This window comes from Xiphophorus maculatus, chromosome 9, assembly GCF_002775205.1.
Source record: "Xiphophorus maculatus strain JP 163 A chromosome 9, X_maculatus-5.0-male, whole genome shotgun sequence".
Taxonomy (NCBI): Eukaryota; Metazoa; Chordata; class Actinopteri; order Cyprinodontiformes; family Poeciliidae; genus Xiphophorus; species Xiphophorus maculatus.
In genome coordinates this window covers 2,323,197-2,342,386 of record NC_036451.1, presented here as the reverse complement: position 1 = coordinate 2,342,386, position 19,190 = coordinate 2,323,197, and the positions used below count along the sequence as shown (strand labels likewise).

Below are 19,190 nucleotides of genomic sequence, written 5' to 3'. Positions count from 1 at the left end.
GTCTTGCAGAATATTTTTCCAAAATCATAAAGTTGAAGTTGATTTTTGGTGGATGTGGGTCAGAACGTGTAAATGACACCCAGCAAATCTGATCTGACAAGGGCGACAGTTACATAAAAACAAATGGCAAATGTGTTCTGGCATGTGCTTCTGTGTAAAGAATCTACGTCTGAAGCGTTTCCTGACTTTATCTTTAAGAAATAACACGTCTATTAGAAACTCTTCTTTGTTCATAGCCGTTTAGGAAAACATCTGGACTGGACGTTTGGGTTTCAACAGCATAGAATTACATGAATTCAGGGTTTATTAAAATATTAAACTAGATTTAGAGATCTTCAACACCTGGAAGATTTTTACCTGTAACTTAAAAGTTTCACTTTTATTTTGTTGATTTTGTAGCTGATAAAAAATTGATGAAGCTGTTCAGTTGCAAAAAAAAAAAAAGCAAATAAATGGAGGAAATCTGTGAATTTTACATAAAAAGACAAACTTCAAGTTTAGAGAATCTTTTTCTAATACATAATGAATAGTTGTCAATTCTCTTTCGTTATATATTTTATTATATTATTTTATTCTGATGAGGCAGACACATGCTTTCCAACAGTGAATACTTTATCTTTGAACCGAGCCCACTGAACTTTTTCCTCTGTTACTTTAGACTAGATTTACTTTTATGTAAACTGTAATTTTTCAATTTATTCAGTGTCGTTACAGTTTATAATTAGATAAATTAATCTGAGAAGAAAGCTAAAAAAAAACCTCCCTGTCTTGGTGACGCCATTTCCTCAGGCTGACAGGTTTCTGAGGTGTGAGGAGTCTGTTTGGAAGAGCGATGTTTCCAAGTGTGGCACAGAGGCAGGTGACAATGTGAAGTGTTATGGACTGAGAGGAAGAGAAGGGAGGACGTGTCGGAGGCCAGTGAGGCGAGGATGAGAGGAAACAGGGAGCAGAGGAAGGATTGTCACCCTGATGTTTGATGGAGTGGCTGAGGTTGCTACGCTACAGCTAACTGACTAGCTGCTTCGCTAACAGTGTCAACGATGAAGCAATATTTCACCAAACATATTAGAAAAAGTATAAAGGTGTTTCATGTTGGCCAAATTTCTTGAGTGAAAAAAGCCCCGAAGCAATTCGGTGTTTTCTTGTTTGTTTTTTGGAAAAGGATGTCGTTCGTTGTAGTTCCAAAATTTAACAAGGAAACAGACTTTTCATATTTTTATGCTTTTTATAGAACATTTTGGTGATTAATCTCAAAATGTGAGTAATTTTCAACTTTTTAAATTCAGAAATGTCCATTTTTTTCAAGAAAATTTCTTAGGTTAATTTCAAAAATATTTGTTTCTGGTGAATTATAGACTTTTCAAGTTCAGAAGTTTTCTATATTTTTCTAGCAAATTTTCAACTTTTAAAACTCAGAAATGTTCTATTTTTTTCTAGTAAATTTCTAACTTTTAAAATTCAGACATTTCCAGTTTTCTTTCAGAAAATCGTTGACTTTTCGATCTCAGAAATGTCCTTGTTTTGTCTAGAAAATTTCCAAGATTAATCTGAAAGTTTCAAAGTTTTTTTTCTAATGAATTATTTACTCTTAAAACTCAGACAAGTCCATGTTTTTCTAGAAATACTAATTTAAAAAATTGTTTTTCTAGCAATTTTAGACTTTTCAGACTCAGAAATTTGCTAGTAAAAAAAAACATTTGTGAGGCTTTTGTTGAAAATTTACTTCTCCTTTTTTTACAATGGCCCTAATTTTCTTTTGTTTGTTGAGATTCGTTTTACTTCTTATTATCTTCTTAAAGAAAGCATCAGTTTCTTCTCTGTTAGTGTTGATTTCTGTCTTTGCTCATTTTGTTTCTCTCACAGAGCAGAGAAGAAGGAAAGGTCGAGGCTAAAGATGGTCAGAGTGTCGAGGTCTCAGGACAGATCGGTGAGTTTGTGCACTTCATGCTGACCCTAAACTGTCGCAGCACATTTCTTTTTAACAAGAATCAAACAATTTAACCAATAGTTTGATTCCAACTTTGTAAAAGTTGTCATTTTGTCTGAAATGGTTCCAACTTCCAGCAAAAACCTAAAACCAGTGTTGATAAAATGTACAGAAAGTCTTTCTTTTCACATAAAAGCTGGTTGCTAGTTGTTGCTACGAAAACCAACAAAAGAAAAAGATAATCCGTCTTGTCATTTCAGTCGATGTTTCTGGTTTTTCAGCTTCTCATATTAACAAAGTTTGGGACCTAAAACTGAACAGCTCTTTTATGTTGGATCAACAGATTAATGCTGTCACAAATCCACCTTTTTGAACTAAAACTTTCTGTTTATTTCATTCATTTTAGTTTCTTGAGTTCAGTTTGTCCTTTAATCACTTTCTTGTCTGGACTTTTGTCGTTTTTTGATGAAGAATCGCTGGAGCGTTTAATAATAGTAAAGAACTCAGCAGCTTTTTAAATGAAGCATAGGCGTAAATCCCAGGGGGGCTGGCGGGGGCCGGACCCCCCAATCTTGGAAAAGTCTAGAATTGTCCCCCCCCCCCCAAAAAAAATAATCACTGAAGAAACGTTTGTTTTTAAATAATACCAATATGAAAAGGCAAAAGAAACAAAAAACAAAATAAATCTGCCATTTATCTCAGAAAAAAATAAGAATTAATTTTTAGCCCCCTCCCCCCAACCCCTACCGTTAATAGAACAATGGTTCAGTCCAAAGTGTGGGAGGAGCAACAGCAGCGTTGAACGGTACCGGCTCTGTTAGAGCCGCTGAAGTGAGGAGCTAGCTGTTAGCTGTTAACTGCTAGCTGTTAGCTGTTAGCTGTGGTACTGCAGCACAAACATAAATCCTCCGGTAAGTAAATACTTACAGCAAAAGACATGTAAACATTTTATTTACTTTCACTGCTCAATAAGAAGAAACACATTAACAATAAAAATCAGACTGCAGTTCGTTATTTCATTACTTTGAATCATGATAAGCTGCCTTGTTAGTAAAACTGCTACGCTGCTTTCATAGATTTAAGCTTTTTTTGTCAAAGGTACCAAACATCTCATTCATATTTAGCTCTTCAACTTTTAGTTAATTAGAAGAGTTTGAAACGGGAGGGAGGGGCTGAGCAAGTGGACCCAGCTCTGTGTTTGGGAGCCGAGAACAGATAGAAGAAACAGAAAGTTATGCTTTTATTTCTCACTGTCTTCAACGTAGAGCCTTTAAAACCACAAAATAAAATCTGAATATTTTTCTATGTAAACCCTGGTGCTTTAAATGTTACGTTTAAGATATGATATTCCCCAGATATTAAATTCTATCTACCTGTTGGTTCTCAGTAATCCAGGACATGGCAAAACTAAAAAAGGCTTAAAAATAAAGCAAATTAACAAGTTATAATTTAAACAGCCCATAACTTGTATTGGGAGCCATTTCAATAAATCAATGTTTATGAGGAATGTTATTAAGAGCAGTTACTCATTAAAACTTTTGTATTTAGAACCTTAAATGTTTGTAAAGGTTTAGCAGAGATTAGATCAGTGAGACTGAACAAAACTCGTATCTAAGCAACATTTGAATTTTAGTTTATTTCTCAATAATTTGTTGATATGCATTACTAGTCATTTTTGGTCTTGCAGCTGGAATGTGGTTTAAAAACTTTTTAAACCACATTTTACGTTACATTTCACTGTAACTTTGCCGACCCCCCCAAAATTGCTCTTAAGAAATGTTCCTGTTTATGGTTCCCCCCCAATAATGAGATGGGATTTACCTCTTGAAATGAAGCTAAAATCTATGGACTATCTTCCATTATTTTTAAAATGATCAACCTGACAGTTTTTCCTGATGTTCTGTCATCAGTTTTCTTTTTATATATGCTACAAAAACACGTGACAGGAGCAGACTTCTACCTGGAAATGTTTTTGTTTTACCTTTTCACTTTGCACTTTGTTATTGAGATACTTATTATTATGCAAAATTCACATTTTGGACTTTTTTGTATTTCCATTTGGATTCCTTCTACTTCTAGAAACAGCTATGGCACTCGGTTTTTGGCAGTAAGTTGATGTTTTTTGGTGTTTGTAAAATGAGCCGTGTCAAAAACCTCCAGCATGCAGTCATTGCACCGCGTTACCTAGCAACCACAGTGAATCCCAGTCCGTTCACTGTCCTGGAGCAATTCAGGCAGAGCTTCAGGTCATTTAATCAGCTGGTTTTGCTACTGTATGAGCTGTACAATGGCTGCTGGAAAGGATAACTATTATGTTGACTTGTCCTCCAGAAACAACTTATTGCGTTCTAGTTGGTTATACAGGAGGCTCCACTTCTGCTTTTCAAACATGTACAGTTGTATAGCTGCACGTCTGTTTGCAGCCATTTTCACGTGTGAGTGTGAAAGTTGAGTTGGAGGGATGTTAAAGTGACAATAAGATTAAAATCTTATTAACTAAGAATGATTTTGTGCAGAAATCCTGGCCTTACATGTTGAAGGAAACATAATAAGTCACCTTTAAATGTTAGAACTTGATCAGATCTGAGGCTGCAGCATTACTTGAGTGTGAAGATGAGCTCTGACACAAGTTTAGCACAAGCTATTGATAGCACTGCGCTGTCGACTCGATCTCACCCTTCTTCTGTTTTCTTCACGCCGTACGAACTGGTGCGCCACGTGATGAAGAAATGATCATTAAAAATGATCACACCCTCACACACACTTCCTCTCTCGGTTATTTGCATAGCGGACTTTCAAACCGTGTTTCTGCTGACAACACACACACGCACACACACAGTTCCATTGTACTGTGTGTGGTGATTAATGATCTCCTCTCTTTCTATCTCCTCCAGGATCAAGAGGATAAAGGTGAGCTACCTAACTATCGCTGACACCTGCTGGTCACTATGTGTAACTGCTTGTCCTGATACGATAGTTTTGTCTGTTTTGATAGGGGATAGCCAATAATATTCCCTTAAAATAGTTCTAATTTATCACTTTGTTGTCTAGTTTTCTAGATTAAATGGTTTGTTAGTGATGAAATTTATAGATCGCTATATTTTCAACCAACTAGACCTAATTTGTTTATTATTCCTGAAGAATCTTTTGCTTTATTTGTTTTTAATTAACTGAAATTTAGCTAAATCTTACACTTGTTTTGTTTTTCACAATGATTCCTTGTCAAATCAAGAAACCGTTCAAGTTTTATTTCTGCGTCTTGCAACACAGATGTTTCACTTCCATTTTTTATGTTCTGCAGATCTTTGTAAAAATAAAAATCTGCTGATGCGATAAAGGAAAGCTGCATTTGGAGTGGAAAGCACAGAAGTCAAATAAATCATCTTTTGTTACATCAGCACAACCCAGAGGCTGTCTCTGCTTTAAATGCAGGTTTCGCGTCCTAGCGTAGTCCTGTGCAGACTATTGTGCTAACATCAGCTTTGGTTAGTCAGAGCTGCATCAGTCAGAATTTTATGCCTGATTTCCGAGTTTTCATAATTCAGACTTTTCTTTAGAAATAAGAAGTATAATAATATTTCACTGCAAAAACACAAAATCTTGCTAAGTAGTTTTGGTATAGTGTCTACTGCAAATATCTTAGTACATTTGAAATAAGACAAAACTAACATATGAGTAACTTTACTGTAAGAGATAGGAGCCTGTTTTAAGTGAATAATCCTTTAATATTGAGCAAATAAAATTCTAGTTCCTCTGGCAGATTATTTCACTTATAACATGAATAAATGTTTTATTATAAGATAAATAATCTTCCAGTGGAACTAGAACTGGGTTTCTTGTGCAAATATCTTAGCAGAGTTGAAATAAGACAAAACTAACTTACAAGTAACTTTTCAGTGGAATATAGACGCTTGCTTTAAATCAATATTTCATTGATATTGATTAAACAGTATTAGTTCCATTGGCGAATTAATTCTGTTGCACTTATGACATGGGGAAAATGTCTTGTTATAAGTGAAAGAATCTTACAGTGAAAGTAGAACTGGGTTGCTAGGTGACGGGCTCGGCTTGGCTGGGGTTGCTAGGTAACGGTGTTTTGTTACAGGTGAAATAATCTGCCAGTGGAACAAGAACGTTTTCATCAATATTAAGAACTTATTTACTTAAGACAAGTTCCTGTGCTGAGAAGTTACTTGTGTTTGTTTTGTCTTATTTCAAGTGAACCAAGATATTTTCACTAGACCAAAATGCTGAGTAAGATTTTGTGTTTTAGCAGTTTTACTATTTACAAAAGAGAAAAATGACTTGAGTCACCGAACAGCTGCTTAACTCTGGCTTTAAAATGGTTGTGCCTCCAGAAAACTGATGACTAAATATAAGACATTTTATATGTGTACGTTGTGTTTGTGTTCCTGTGAGTTATGTGTGTGTGTGTAATTATGTGGATGTGTGTGTGTTGACTCTGACCTTGTCTTGTCCTTCCAGCGCTGGTAACCTCTGGCACCAGTGATAGTGAGAGTAGTTCCTGTAAGTGTGGACCCTCCTGTCCTCCATTTCTCCTCTCCTCTACCTTTTCTCCGCTGCGCCTCGCTCTACGTCCTCTTGTGTTTTCCATTTCGTCTGTCCGTGGGTGTGTGTTTCCCTGTGTGTGTTAATTATGTGCATGTGGGTCTTGTGTGCAAGTCACATTTCTCTCTACTTTTCCAGAGCTGCTGGAGAAATTTTCTTTCCAAACGTAGAAGTGGGTCGGAGTTTGGTGTGGTGTCAAATTTGTGATCATTAAACCTTTAAAAATATTTGTTTCTGTTTAAACAGCTGGCCAGGAGGAGATCCTCCTTACATACCAACCTGTTGTGCAGCAGGAAGGTACGTAAAAGACTCTTATTTTATTTTTTATTCACCTTTTCTAGTTATTTCTATGAAATATGAATCATTAAATCACCTGACAGCATTAGCTTCTGGTCGGGAACTCAGACAATGCTACAAAATATGCAAAGAATCATTTAATTTTACATTTTTCTCCACTTTGTCTTCAATAATTTATTTTAGCTTATTGTACATCAAAAATATTTAGATTTTTCTTTTTATTTCATAGTAAATAAGAACACATTTATCAACTGACTTAAACACAAAACAGCCAATTTGAGGGACCTCAGATTGGATTTTAACTAATTTATTAAACCTTGTTTAAAGTAGAAAACAAATGAAAATAAATGAGAATAGATTGAATTCTTTTTTTCTTCCGATCCCAAAATAATCTTCAAACTGGATTTCTTTGATTTAATGACGTATAAAACAATGTTTAAGTTTTGATGTACATTAATTTAAGATTTCATTACTTCTCCATCTGTTCAGTTAAGATGATAGTTCCCTGTAGGATCAAATTAAAATGTACATTTTCTTGATCCTGTTAGTTTGATTTCCCTTGTATTTTTACACTTACAGAATTTTTTAAGTATAATTTCTTTGGTTATAAGGATTAAATTGTGGTTCATTAGACATCAGCAGTGAATTTATTTTGTGAAATGAGAGATTTTGTCAGATTCAGCCCGTTTTCACTTTTTGTAATCAAACAAATGTCTTTTCATGGAAATAAACTTTCTTCTCTTCATTTTTTCCCAGTCAATTACACACGGCCAGTCATCGTGCTTGGACCAATGAAAGATCGGGTCAATGATGACCTCATCTCTGAGTTTCCTGAAAAGTTTGGATCCTGCGTCCCACGTGAGTTTCTTGATTTCCTTTAAGTCAATAGTTCCTTAATATTGAGGGGAAAGTGTTAGTTCATCTGTCAGAATGTTTTTCACTTTTAACGTGGAAAAAATGTTTTGTGATAAGTGTAAAAATCTGTTAGTGGAACTAGTTTTTTTAATCAATATTAAGTAATTATTGATTGATTTAAAACGATCTCTTCTATCTTTTTTCCTATTTCAAGTGTTCAAAGACATTCACACTAGAAACCTGATTAAACATCATTTAGATTTTGTGTTTGTGCTGCGTAATTTCTTATTTATTTTGCCACATCTGAATCTGTATGAATCCTGTCCGTTAGACACAACACGGCCACGAAGAGACTACGAGGTGGACGGCAGAGATTATCACTTCATGTCCTCGAGAGAGCTGATGGAGCGAGAGATTCAGGAACACAAGTTCATCGAGGCGGGTCAGTACAACAACCACCTCTACGGGACCAGCATACAGTCTGTCAGAGAGGTCGCCGACAAGGTAAGGGCCGCTTACAGCGCGTCGGGAGGAGGAAGAGCGCGTTGGAGGCGGCTGATTGTCGGACTCTTGGTCTCCTGCAGGGGAAACACTGCATCCTGGATGTTTCTGGGAATGCCATAAAGCGTCTCCAGATGGCGGGCCTCTACCCCATCGCTATCCTCCTTAGACCGCGAAATGTCGACAACATCCTGTGAGTAGCAGATGGACTAAACGACGACGCTTGTACGCTTTCGAACTGAAAGGTTTTACAGAGAAAGGGCTTCGTTTTAATTAGGACAGGACGATACGACTGAAAAATGTATCGCAATATAAGTGTTTCGTAGCAGTTGGTAGGTTTTCTGTTTTAAATGTCAGAAATATTCAAAACTGGTGACATGACCTTTCCTGTTTCTTCCTGTTTTCTCTCCACACTGTAGTCTTTTTTTATTTTTAAGCAGTTATGGGACACAGTAGCGAAACCTTAAAGTGCTGCTGCGCAAGTTACTAAACAGGTCGTTGCTAGGTAACCAAAAGTTACTCAGAAGGCTGTTGCTAGGTAACCAGAGTCAGGTGATTCCACCAGCCTTGCTTATTGTAGTTAACTAAAACTAATGATATAACAAAAACTGGAATTGAGAAAACATTTTTGAAAATTGAAATAAGAACAATAATGAACTAACTGGAACTATGTCCTGGATTACATTTATAAAACTAAAACATACTGAAATTATAAATATAACATTCTTTGTTTTGTGTTTATGAATCTATTTATTAGCATTTTGAAATTTATAAAAAAACCTTTTTCACAATATTTTTTTCTGTATAAAACTATATTGTAGGTTTACTGCACCACAGCTCATTCCATGTTGTTTACTACCTCAGGTTTAGTTTAGTTGGACACCTACACTTAACAAAAGTAAAATGAGGTTTTGAACCTCCGTGTTTGCTCTCTGCAGAGAGATGAACAAACGTTTGACAGAGGAACAGGCGAGGAAGGCCTTCGACAGAGGCATCAAACTGGAGCAGGAGTTTGCAGAGTACTTCACTGGTTAGTCAACTTACACACACACATAAAAAACAATGACATGAATTCGACTTTTTATTTCAGACTTGTAATTTTTCTCATCTTTTCCTTGAATTTACTCCTTCCTTTTCCCTTTTTGCGCTGTACAATGGCTGCTGGAAAAGACAAGTGTTTCGTTCTTGACTTGCTGTTCAGAAACTACTTGCTGCACTTTTGTTGGTTGTGCAGTAGGCTCCACTTCTGCTTTTGAAAGATGTATGGTTGTATAAATCCGCATCTAATTTCAAGCTATTTTTACATGCGAGTGTAAACTTTGAGTTTGGGGGGGCCGTGGATTTAAAGTCACAAGACGCCATAAAACAAAAATAGGCAGAACTGACTAAAATTTCATTATCTAAGAATAACTTTGTTCAAAAAATGGAGAGAACGTGTTTAATGATTTATTTATTTATTTTCTGCTTCTTCCTGCTCAGAAACGACGTGTATTTCCTTTGTAACCCACTGATCTCTGTGTGTTTGTCTCTCTTGCAGCAATAGTCCACGGCTCTTCTTTAGAGGAAATTTACTCGCAGGTGAAGCAAATCATCGAGGAGCAGTCGGGTCCTTACATCTGGATGACCACCAAGGAGCGACTCTGAACAAACACACACATGCAAAATGTCCATGCACACACATTACTGTCTCTACACTTCCCACTTGATTTTATTTTTTTCTACTATCAGCCTGCTTCCTCTGTTTTGCATTGCTGCACACACGTGTATTCACACAAGCACACGATGGCGGCGCGGCGAGGCCGGGACTATCTGGGACGTTTCCTTCCTGCGGCGGGAGGACCTCGGGTCGGTCCGGCAGCCTCCGGGTGGATCTTCCTTCAGCTTGGTTCCTTAATGTTTAAGGAGTTGGTTCAAATCAAGGCAACTTGTACGTGATCTGATTTATTTCACTACTGTTCTTCTTATTGCTGTTGTCGTTGTTGTTTTCATATTAACAAAGAGTAATGCATTCATGAATCGGTTTGTAATGATAATATTGTCACCAAGAGCCAGACTTTTGCACGCTGTAGCTTTAAGAGCATGTTTTTGGGACAAAAATCTTGATCTAACTCCCTGTCTGTCTTTCTGTCTGTCACTCCACATGGCATCGGGTATTTTTAGTTTCTTTCTGTCTTTTTTTTACATTTCTCATCCCTTCGTATCCTCATTTTCTCTTCCTACACTCTAAAATCCTTATATAGGAGATGAAAATATTTATTGTAATTCTACCTTTCCCTGCCACGCATTTCAGCATCACACTGCAAAAAAACCCCATAATTTTACCAGGTCATTTTGGTCTAGTTTCCAGTGTAAATATCTTGGTTCACTTGAAATAAGACAAAATTAATTTATAAGTGACATAGCAAGACATAGCAGCTTGTTTAAGTAAATAATCCCTTAATATTGGTGAAAAAGTTCTAGTTCCACTGGCAGATTATTTCACTTGTAACATAACGCCGTTACCTAGCAACCCCAGCTAAACCCAGCCCGTCACCTAGCAACCCCGTTCTAGTTCCACTGGGCGATTCTTTCATTTATAACAAGACATTTTTCCAAAGTTATAAGGATAACAGGACAAAAGTATTATACATGAAATAATCTGCCACTGGACCTTGTAGTTTTTCATCAATATTAAGGAATTATTTACTAAAAACAAGCTACTATATCTTACTGAAATTAAGATATTTGTACTACTTCTAATTTAGTTTTGTCTTATTTCAAGTGTACTAAGAAACTCGACAAAAATATTACAGATTTTGTGTTTGCAAAAACCAAAGTGGTGAGAAGCTACTGTTTATGGACGTAGCATGAAAAATATTCAAAACCTCTTTGGAGATTTTATGGCCCGATAACCTTAATTTCAAATGTAACAATTTATTTCCTTCATGCAATATAGAGAATTATATCAAAGTTTTGTAAGATATATTTGAAGCTTTGGGTTAATATTTTTTGCTAAAATATTAATATGGAAACTAATTCAAACTAATTCATTGCGAATATTTCCAGCAGAGGTTTAATGAGCAAAAACATGAACGATGTTTGTTGTAAAAACAGTCGTAATTTGTGTTTTTGTGGCGCAGCCCTGGTGTTGCTCACTTGACTCCCATTATGTTGTCTGTTATATAAAAAGTACCAAGAGAAGTTTTAAATATAGTTCTTAAAAATTCTGAAGTACTCTAAAGAGACAGAAAAAGGCAATTCAAAGCAAAGATTTGCTGTATTTGGGAGGTTTTACTCAATATTGGAATATTGAGATGGGAAATTTGTTCTTCTAAATCAGGGGTGTCCAAAGTGTGCCGCAGGGGCCATTTGTGGCCCTTCGACTGATTGTTTTGTGGTCCTCAACAGTAGTTAAAGAATGATGCAAATTTGTTTAAACTTTATTTTAATCTACTTTAAAAATTATTTACATAATTTGGAATGGAAAATGTTAAGTACTACACAAAGTATTCATGTTTTTACAATGAAGCTTGTGTGATAAGTAGAACCACGCTGACTTTGGGGCACAAAATTAGACTTTTATTCAATGTATTAAACTCAACGAAACATTTTGGAAGTAAACCCAAATCCTGTTCTTATAACTGAGATCTAATTTGTTCAACCAACCCCAAAAGAATTTAAAAACCAGTTGATTTAATACAGCAAAATTATTTTTAGTGTTTTGATAATAAAAATAAACATGAATTTCCTTCAATAAGATAAATAAATAATAATGTGGACAATTTTATTTGGTTGATTATAGGTTTATTTTATTTACTCGACAAAAAGTTTGGATACCCCTGGGCTAAAGAATAAAAATTTAAAGTAAAAACGTTACTATGTTTTCCACTTGCCATGCTTGGTCAGTAAATATACAGAGTTGGAAGGAAACTTGAATAAAACATATTAAAATCGGACTTAAGAGGAAACATTACCATTTTAAATCAGATATCAGAAGAGATTTCTTTACTTCATTATTTTTAAAAAGCAGGAAAACGATTCTGTCCAATAATTCCAGAATTTCTCCTTTTTCTGGCTTTACCTCAGACTTCCATATCTGTCTCCTACGTTCTCCGTGCACTTTGACCCTAAACAGTGTAACGTCTCCTTCATCTCCATCATCATCATCAGGACCTCCTTCCCCTCTAAATGTAGTTGCACTATCGAGGGCTGATTTCCTAAAGCATCTTGTGTGACGCGTCTTTGTGTTGAAGCTTATGAAGGGACAGAAGATTTTGGTGAAGGTTTTTTTTTTAAACACATTTTTAGCAAACAAAGATATCAGATGTTCCATAAACATGGAAGTTTGTCATGAAAAAACGTTTGACAGAGTACTGGGGTCATGCTAAGAAAATAATAAAATTTTAAAATTTAGGTTGAAATAATATTAAAATAAAGTTGTAGTATTATGAGACAGTTATAATATTATGACTATTCTTGTAATTTTATGAGGAAAATAAGTTATATTGCATTATTAGTAAAGTAATGCTCTTAAAGTTTAAATGAGAATAAAGTCAAAATAATATGAAGATAAAGCATTATTTTTATTTTATTCTTGTACAACTGTATTTTGATAATATTGCAATTTAATTCTTGTAGTTTTATAATGGGAATAAAGTAAAATCGTTCTATTAAAGTAAAAATAATATGAGAATAAAGTTAAAATAATATAATAAAGTTGTAATATTACGAAAGTAAAGTCATTATTACTTTATTATTGTTTACTCTTGTATGACTTTATTCTCATAATTTTATGACAAGAATAAAATTTGTTATATTAATAACTATAAGTCGTATTAAAGTCAAAATAAGATGAGAATGACGTCTTGATATTATGACTTTATTCTCATATTACTACAAATTTTTCTCTTATAATTATTATTTTTTCTTCGTCTGGTCCTGTTACTTTGTCATGAATTCACTGTATGTTTTTTATTTAGTTTGGATTTTAATTTTTTGGTAACATTGTACTTTTATTTTTTATTTTGACTCTGGCTGTGTGACCTCAGCACTACTTGCTTTGTTTCTCTCCTCTATAAATACCAGCTGCAGCTTTAATTTCACCGTTTCCTCCCTGTCGTCACGGAAACCGAATCTTCAGCTGCATCGTGACGGGACGCGTGACGGTAAAACAATAACCCGAAATGGGACGATCAGCTGCTGTTTGAGGACAGAAATTCAAGATGCTTTTGATGACCCAGCCCTTGCTTGTATGGACCTCGTCAGCCACCGTCTCCCCTTAATCCACGTTAATCCCTCAAGGCGACTCCTCCAAGCTGACTGGAGGACGGAGGCGTACGGAGAGAACCTTCTTTCAGCATCGGCGCCCTGAAAACGCAGAAGAACTTCCAACTTTCACCACATTTTGAGAACTTTAGTGTTTCCTCTGTTCTTCTGGATTCATGTTTCCTCCCTTGTTAATCCCAGTAGATTATTTGTAACCGTCGGCTGAGAGAAGGGAACCTCCGTACGGCTCTGCCTGCGTGTTTTAGCTGGGGGACTATGCCACTGTTTGTTAAAGTAAAGCACCGATGCAAAGAATCTATTAAAGAGATGTATCTATATCTAACATAATATAATATTTATCCCTGCTCTAACTGCCTATTTTGGTACAAAAATAAATAAAAAGCTTTATTGAGCTTTACTGCAGTCCCTTTAAATGAGACAAGAGATGACTTTTCTTTCCTTTTTCTCTATCAAATGCATAAAAATGTTTATATTTTTCTTTTATTTCACATCTACTGTGCATTCACAGTGATATTTTGAATGATAACAAACTTTTTGGTGGTAATTCAGTTGAAAATTTGCCGTTTTTTCATCCAAACTCAATCTCGGTGGCCATTTTGAATAATTAATTTAAAAATTATACAAATTGAGTCGACAGATGCAGATGGAAACTATAGTTTTCTTACAATTTGAAATGTTTGTCTTTTTATAATGAAGCCTTAAGAAAAAGTAAAACAATGTTTATTCAGAGATTTTTACTGAAATGATGCACCAAAATCAGATTTTATTTAATTTACTAAATATAACAAACATTTTTAAACAAAGTGACCGGAATCCTGTTCCTGAAAATAAATTTGTTCCATCGAGCCGAAGAGAAACTGAAAACTTGATGCTTTTCTTTTAAAACAGAAAATGTGCAAAATCTACGATGGCGCGTTAGGGGCGATGTAGATTTATAAAAAATTAAAAAGTAGTAAATGTCCACTAATCTCAGAAATTTTCTACAAACAACCTTTTCAAATGTTGACGATTTTCAAAATAATTTTTTTTCTGATTAATTTCAATTTATGAGTTTTTGGTGGAAATGTACAACTTCTATGTAGATAAAAAAGTTAATTTAGCTGCATTATTTGCTTGATTTTAGGTTGGGATTTTTAGGCGTCCGATTACTTTTGAATCAACGATTTTGGCCCAAGAAGTTTGTACACCCCTGATCGAACACATATTCCAGCCAGTAAAACTTGCAGGTCGCTTTTAAAATGCGTTTAAGCTGCACTTATCGGCCACTTTATAATATTTTTTATTAATTCTCTAAGAAAGACATCGATTCAACAAGAGTATGGAAAACATTGATTCTCAGTGAAACGCTGCTAAAAATGTTGCTAAAGGGTTAATAAAGGAGTGATGTCATGAAGACTTCCTGAAGTTTCTGAGTTTCAGAAACAGCAAGAGTTTCTTAAAGACAATTTCAAGGACTTGCATTACAAAGTAAAAAGTTGTTTTAGTCATATATCTGCTATATATGTAGCATTTCTATGACCTCTGATGTTGACATTGTTACTTTTCTATCTATATGGCTGGAAAACAAAAGACTTCATCTTTAACACTAAACTAGTTACAAATGGTATCTTACTGTCTTAAATGGCCAATTATGTAAATGACCATACAGGTCACATGTTTAATAAAGAACATTATTTTAAAGATGCTTCCTTGAACAGGTTAGGATTCACAAAACGTTAATTTTTTTTGTATAAAATTCTTAGTGTTAGGTCTAAATTACCTAAACACAGACACAAAGAAGAGACAAGAGTCAGAATTTAGTTTTACCTGCAGGGAGAACACAGTTGAAACCCAGTTACAGATTTCTGCCTGTGCTCTGAAGCTTCAACTGAGTCTTACCCTGCTTTTATTAGAATTAGGAACTCCCTAGTTACATGACAGTGTGCAGCCCTGAAGGGAGGGGGAACAGAAAACAGCTGCACACTCATACGAACACAACTCATTTATACAATCTTCAAAAGCATATTTTATAAGATAAGACTATAGGTTTTCAGTTCCTCTGGGCAATTAACGCCGGAATGTCTCGTTCATGGTATCCTCCTTTTTCACTCCTCAGCAGGCCGCTTCCAGAGTTTCTGCAAACATTTCAAAACACTCAAAGCACATCGTTAAAATGTAAATACAAAGGTAAATAAAATGGATGATAATATAAAATAAAGGTAAAGCAAATAAATGATAATAAAATATAAAATACTTCCAACACTTAGATAAAGAGATGTGGAACCTCCTCCACAACCAGCAAGAATGCAACAAGTGGTTTCTGGATGGTAAGTTAATGAAACACTTGTCTTTTCCAGCAGCCATTGTATGGCTGATCAAAGGTGCTGGAGCTCAGCTTAGGTTGCTAAGTAACGACGCAGTGGCCGTGGAATATGTGCCAGTTGATTTGTGATGTTACAATCAGAAGGTTTTTGAAATGGATAATTTACCAGAAACATGAACTTATTGCCAAAAAACATCTGGGTGTTTTTATTTGAACCCTCCTGTTATGTTCGTTTCTAGGGTACAGCAAAAATGTTCATGGGTCAACTTGACCCGGGGAGTGTTTAATCATGCAATAGTGTCAGAAACCAAGAAATTCCTCCAAAATATTTTTGTATCTGATTATTAACTCCAATACTAACCATTTCAATCAATATTTGTGCAAAGATATTTTTTTATTTCTCAGAAATTAAGGATCAATGACGACGACCTGCTCATTTACTCATTTGGACATAAAAAATGGAATTAAAATTTTTTATGTCCACTGAAAAAAACCTACAAACGAAAAATTATAATTTCCTTGAAATTGAACTTTGGTAAAAATTTTATGTTACACTTTCTTTTTTTTTCAATGAGTATCTTTATAATTGAATTTGAGACACACATACTGTTCAGGGTCAAATTGACCTGCTGATTAAAATCAAGATAAATGAGTCATGCAGAGAGTATTTATGTTTTTCTCCACTTCTGCTGAGTGTCACTCAGAGTGGGTGGAGTTTATCCACGGGAACAGAAAACATTCCTGCCAAAAGTTGTGTGAACACTTTCTGCTTTCTCGCAGTTTCCTAGTGAAGTAAAGAGAGTAGTGAGGAAGTGGCTTGTGTGTGTCGGGGTGTGCATGCATTTGTGTGGTGGAGTGTGTTTGTGTGTGTGTGGTGAAATATGGTTCATAGCTGCAAGGAAACATATAGAAATGGACATTTTTTAAAATCTTCTTTTGCACTTTAACCTGACTGCCGGGTCAGATTGACCCGAACAATATCTATGTAAAACGTAGACCTAGGGGTTGGTACAAATGTGTAAAATGAATAAATTTTCAATTTATATGTAGAGTGCACCTATTAAGGCAACATAACAGGAGGGTTAAGTTTCTACGCCTGTCTGCCGTCAGCAACCACAGTGAGACTTTTGGCCTTTGACTTTACAGCATGTCCAGGGTTCGCGTTATCAGGCCTTCGGGTCGCTGAGTTCCTGCGTACAAACGTCCAACAATCCGGTAGTGAGGGTGAAATTGTCGGCTGTAAACTAATGTCAGAAAACCGGAGGTGTTGTTTTGTTAAGCTTCAGGATGCGAAGAAAAAGCAGCTTCTTTATTGTTATTGCTGCTGTACGTGACCGAAGAGCACAGTGTGGCTAATTAAACTCTTTTATTACAGAAGAACGAGGGATGCTCACGTGAGGACAGTTAGGAGGGTTTTATTTCTGGACATCTGCACATCAGCTGACATTTTACACCTCAACTTTAGCTGTCATGTTTGGCTCACATGACCAGAACTGCTGCTGTAAACTAAGGGGCTTAAACCTTTAAATTCGTGTGTTTTTAAATATAACTTAAATAACTTAAAGCTATTCTGAATATTTTTAGAGCTACGATATTTCTTTTGTTATTATTTTTAACAAAGTCGCAGCTATGATTTCCTGTTTCGCAAGGAAAAATGTGAAAGTCTGGACAAACTGTTTTTATCCTCAGCAGGCTTTGGTCTGTAATTTCTAATCACTTCTTAACGTCATTATTGGGGCCTGCCATGCAAAGCAATGGCAGGAACCTATTACTATTGTCGGAGAGAAGCGTCTCTTTATTATAGAACTTTATTTTTCTTCCGTAACCGTTAATGCGGCTCATACCGCTGGGTGCACACCTACAAATGAGGTATCAAAACGTGCAGAAAATTCACGCCATTGGAGCTATTATTTTTGGTGGGATTTGGGCTTAACGTGGCGACATAATTCGCAAAAAACTACGAAAAAACCCCCATTATAACTCAATGGGAAAAATCCTAGAAATACCCTATTTTTGAGGATTTGCTGTGTCGTCACAAATTCACCTAGAAATGCCATTCAAATTTCATTTTGTAGATACGTCTGTGATCTCTTCGAAAGTGAAGACGGCTCGTCGATACCAGTTACGGTTTGTCCACAATTTGCCTCTAAGCGACCCAAACTTTCTCATTTTTGCTGAAATTACAGTGACAGCCCATCTCGGTTCATATCTGGGCACAACATTTCTTTCTCTCATCACTGTAAATGCTCTGAGTGAGGTACAGATATGAATCTCGGGACTATCGCAGAAGACACATTGAACTGTCATACGCTCGAAACGCTTTTCGAATATGTATTACGGTTCCCGAACAAGAAGGATTTGTTTCCAATGCTTTTTTTCAGTAAAGTGTGTTTGCTCAAACACACTTGTGTGTTTGAGAGCTCACAGCTCAGAGCTCACACCTGCTGAGACCATTATTTGCCATAGCAACGGAACTCAAGAGGCTATTGGCTGCTGGTTAGGACTACGAATACGCATCACTGTAGTTCTATCTATCCTCAGTTGAAACAGATCAGGACTGAGAACTGGCCTTTAGAACTACTGCTGCTATGGGCTGTATATAACTGATTTAACTCAGTAACTGTTACACATGGGATTAGTTTGGAACTTTAAAATGGAGCATAATAATAATTTCAAAATAAAAGCCTTGAATATTTTTACATCAGGTAATTGCTGTTTTTGGCTTTATTTGACGTTTTCATCCAAAGCACTGTTACACATGGGATTACTTTGGAACTTTAAAATGGAGAATAATAATTTCAAAATAAAAGCCTTGAATATTTTCACATCAGGTAATTGCTTTTTTTGGCCGTAAATGACTTTTTCATCCAAAGCAATGTTACACATGGGATTAGTTTGGAACTTTAAAATGGAGAATAATAATTTCAAAATAAAAGCCTTGAATATTTTTACATCAGGTAATTGCTGTTTTTGGCTTTATTTGACGTTTTCATCCAAATCACTGTTACACATGGGATTACTTTGGAACTTTAAAATGGAGAATAATAATAATTTCAAAATAAAAGCCTTGAATATTTTTACATCAGGTAATTGCTTTTTTTGGCCGTATATGACTTTTTCATCCAAAGCAATGTTACACATGGGATTAGTTTGGAACTTTAAAATGGAGAATAATAATAATTTCAAAATAAAAGCCTTGAATATTTTTACATCAGGTAATTGCTGTTTTTGGCTTTATATGACTTTTTCATCCAAAGCACTGTTACACATGGGATTAGTTTGGCCCTTTGAAATGAAGCATACTGAAAATTTCAAAATAAAAGCCTTGAATATTTTTACATCAGCTACTTGTGTTTTGAGCATTATATAACTATTTTAACCCAAGGACTATTACGCATGGGATTAGTTTGGCCCTTTGAAATGAAGTTTAACAAAACTTCCAAAATAAAAGCCTCGACAACATTTTAAATCGTA

The 19,190-nt window shown here is 35.4% G+C and overlaps 1 protein-coding gene across 10 annotated transcripts in view; it reads left to right on the top strand.

The window, feature by feature from the left end:
• The window catches only part of LOC102219363 (discs large homolog 1-like protein), a 132,398-nt gene extending 121,757 nt beyond the window's left edge, over window positions 1-10,641 (top strand). For 9 of the 10 annotated variants that reach the window (XM_023339928.1, XM_023339929.1, XM_023339926.1 and 6 more), the window contains 9 exons: window positions 1,864-1,927; window positions 4,822-4,837; window positions 6,413-6,454; window positions 6,743-6,793; window positions 7,550-7,651; window positions 7,980-8,152; window positions 8,233-8,342; window positions 9,088-9,179; window positions 9,687-10,641. In XM_023339928.1, coding sequence (XP_023195696.1) covers window positions 1,864-1,927; window positions 4,822-4,837; window positions 6,413-6,454; window positions 6,743-6,793; window positions 7,550-7,651; window positions 7,980-8,152; window positions 8,233-8,342; window positions 9,088-9,179; window positions 9,687-9,793 — 757 coding nt within the window. In that variant the 3' untranslated portion in view covers window positions 9,794-10,641. The remainder of the gene's footprint in view (window positions 1-1,863; window positions 1,928-4,821; window positions 4,838-6,412; window positions 6,455-6,742; window positions 6,794-7,549; window positions 7,652-7,979; window positions 8,153-8,232; window positions 8,343-9,087; window positions 9,180-9,686) is intronic. The other variant, XM_023339927.1, reaches the window with a different exon arrangement.
• Window positions 10,642-19,190: the final 8,549 nt, after the last annotated feature.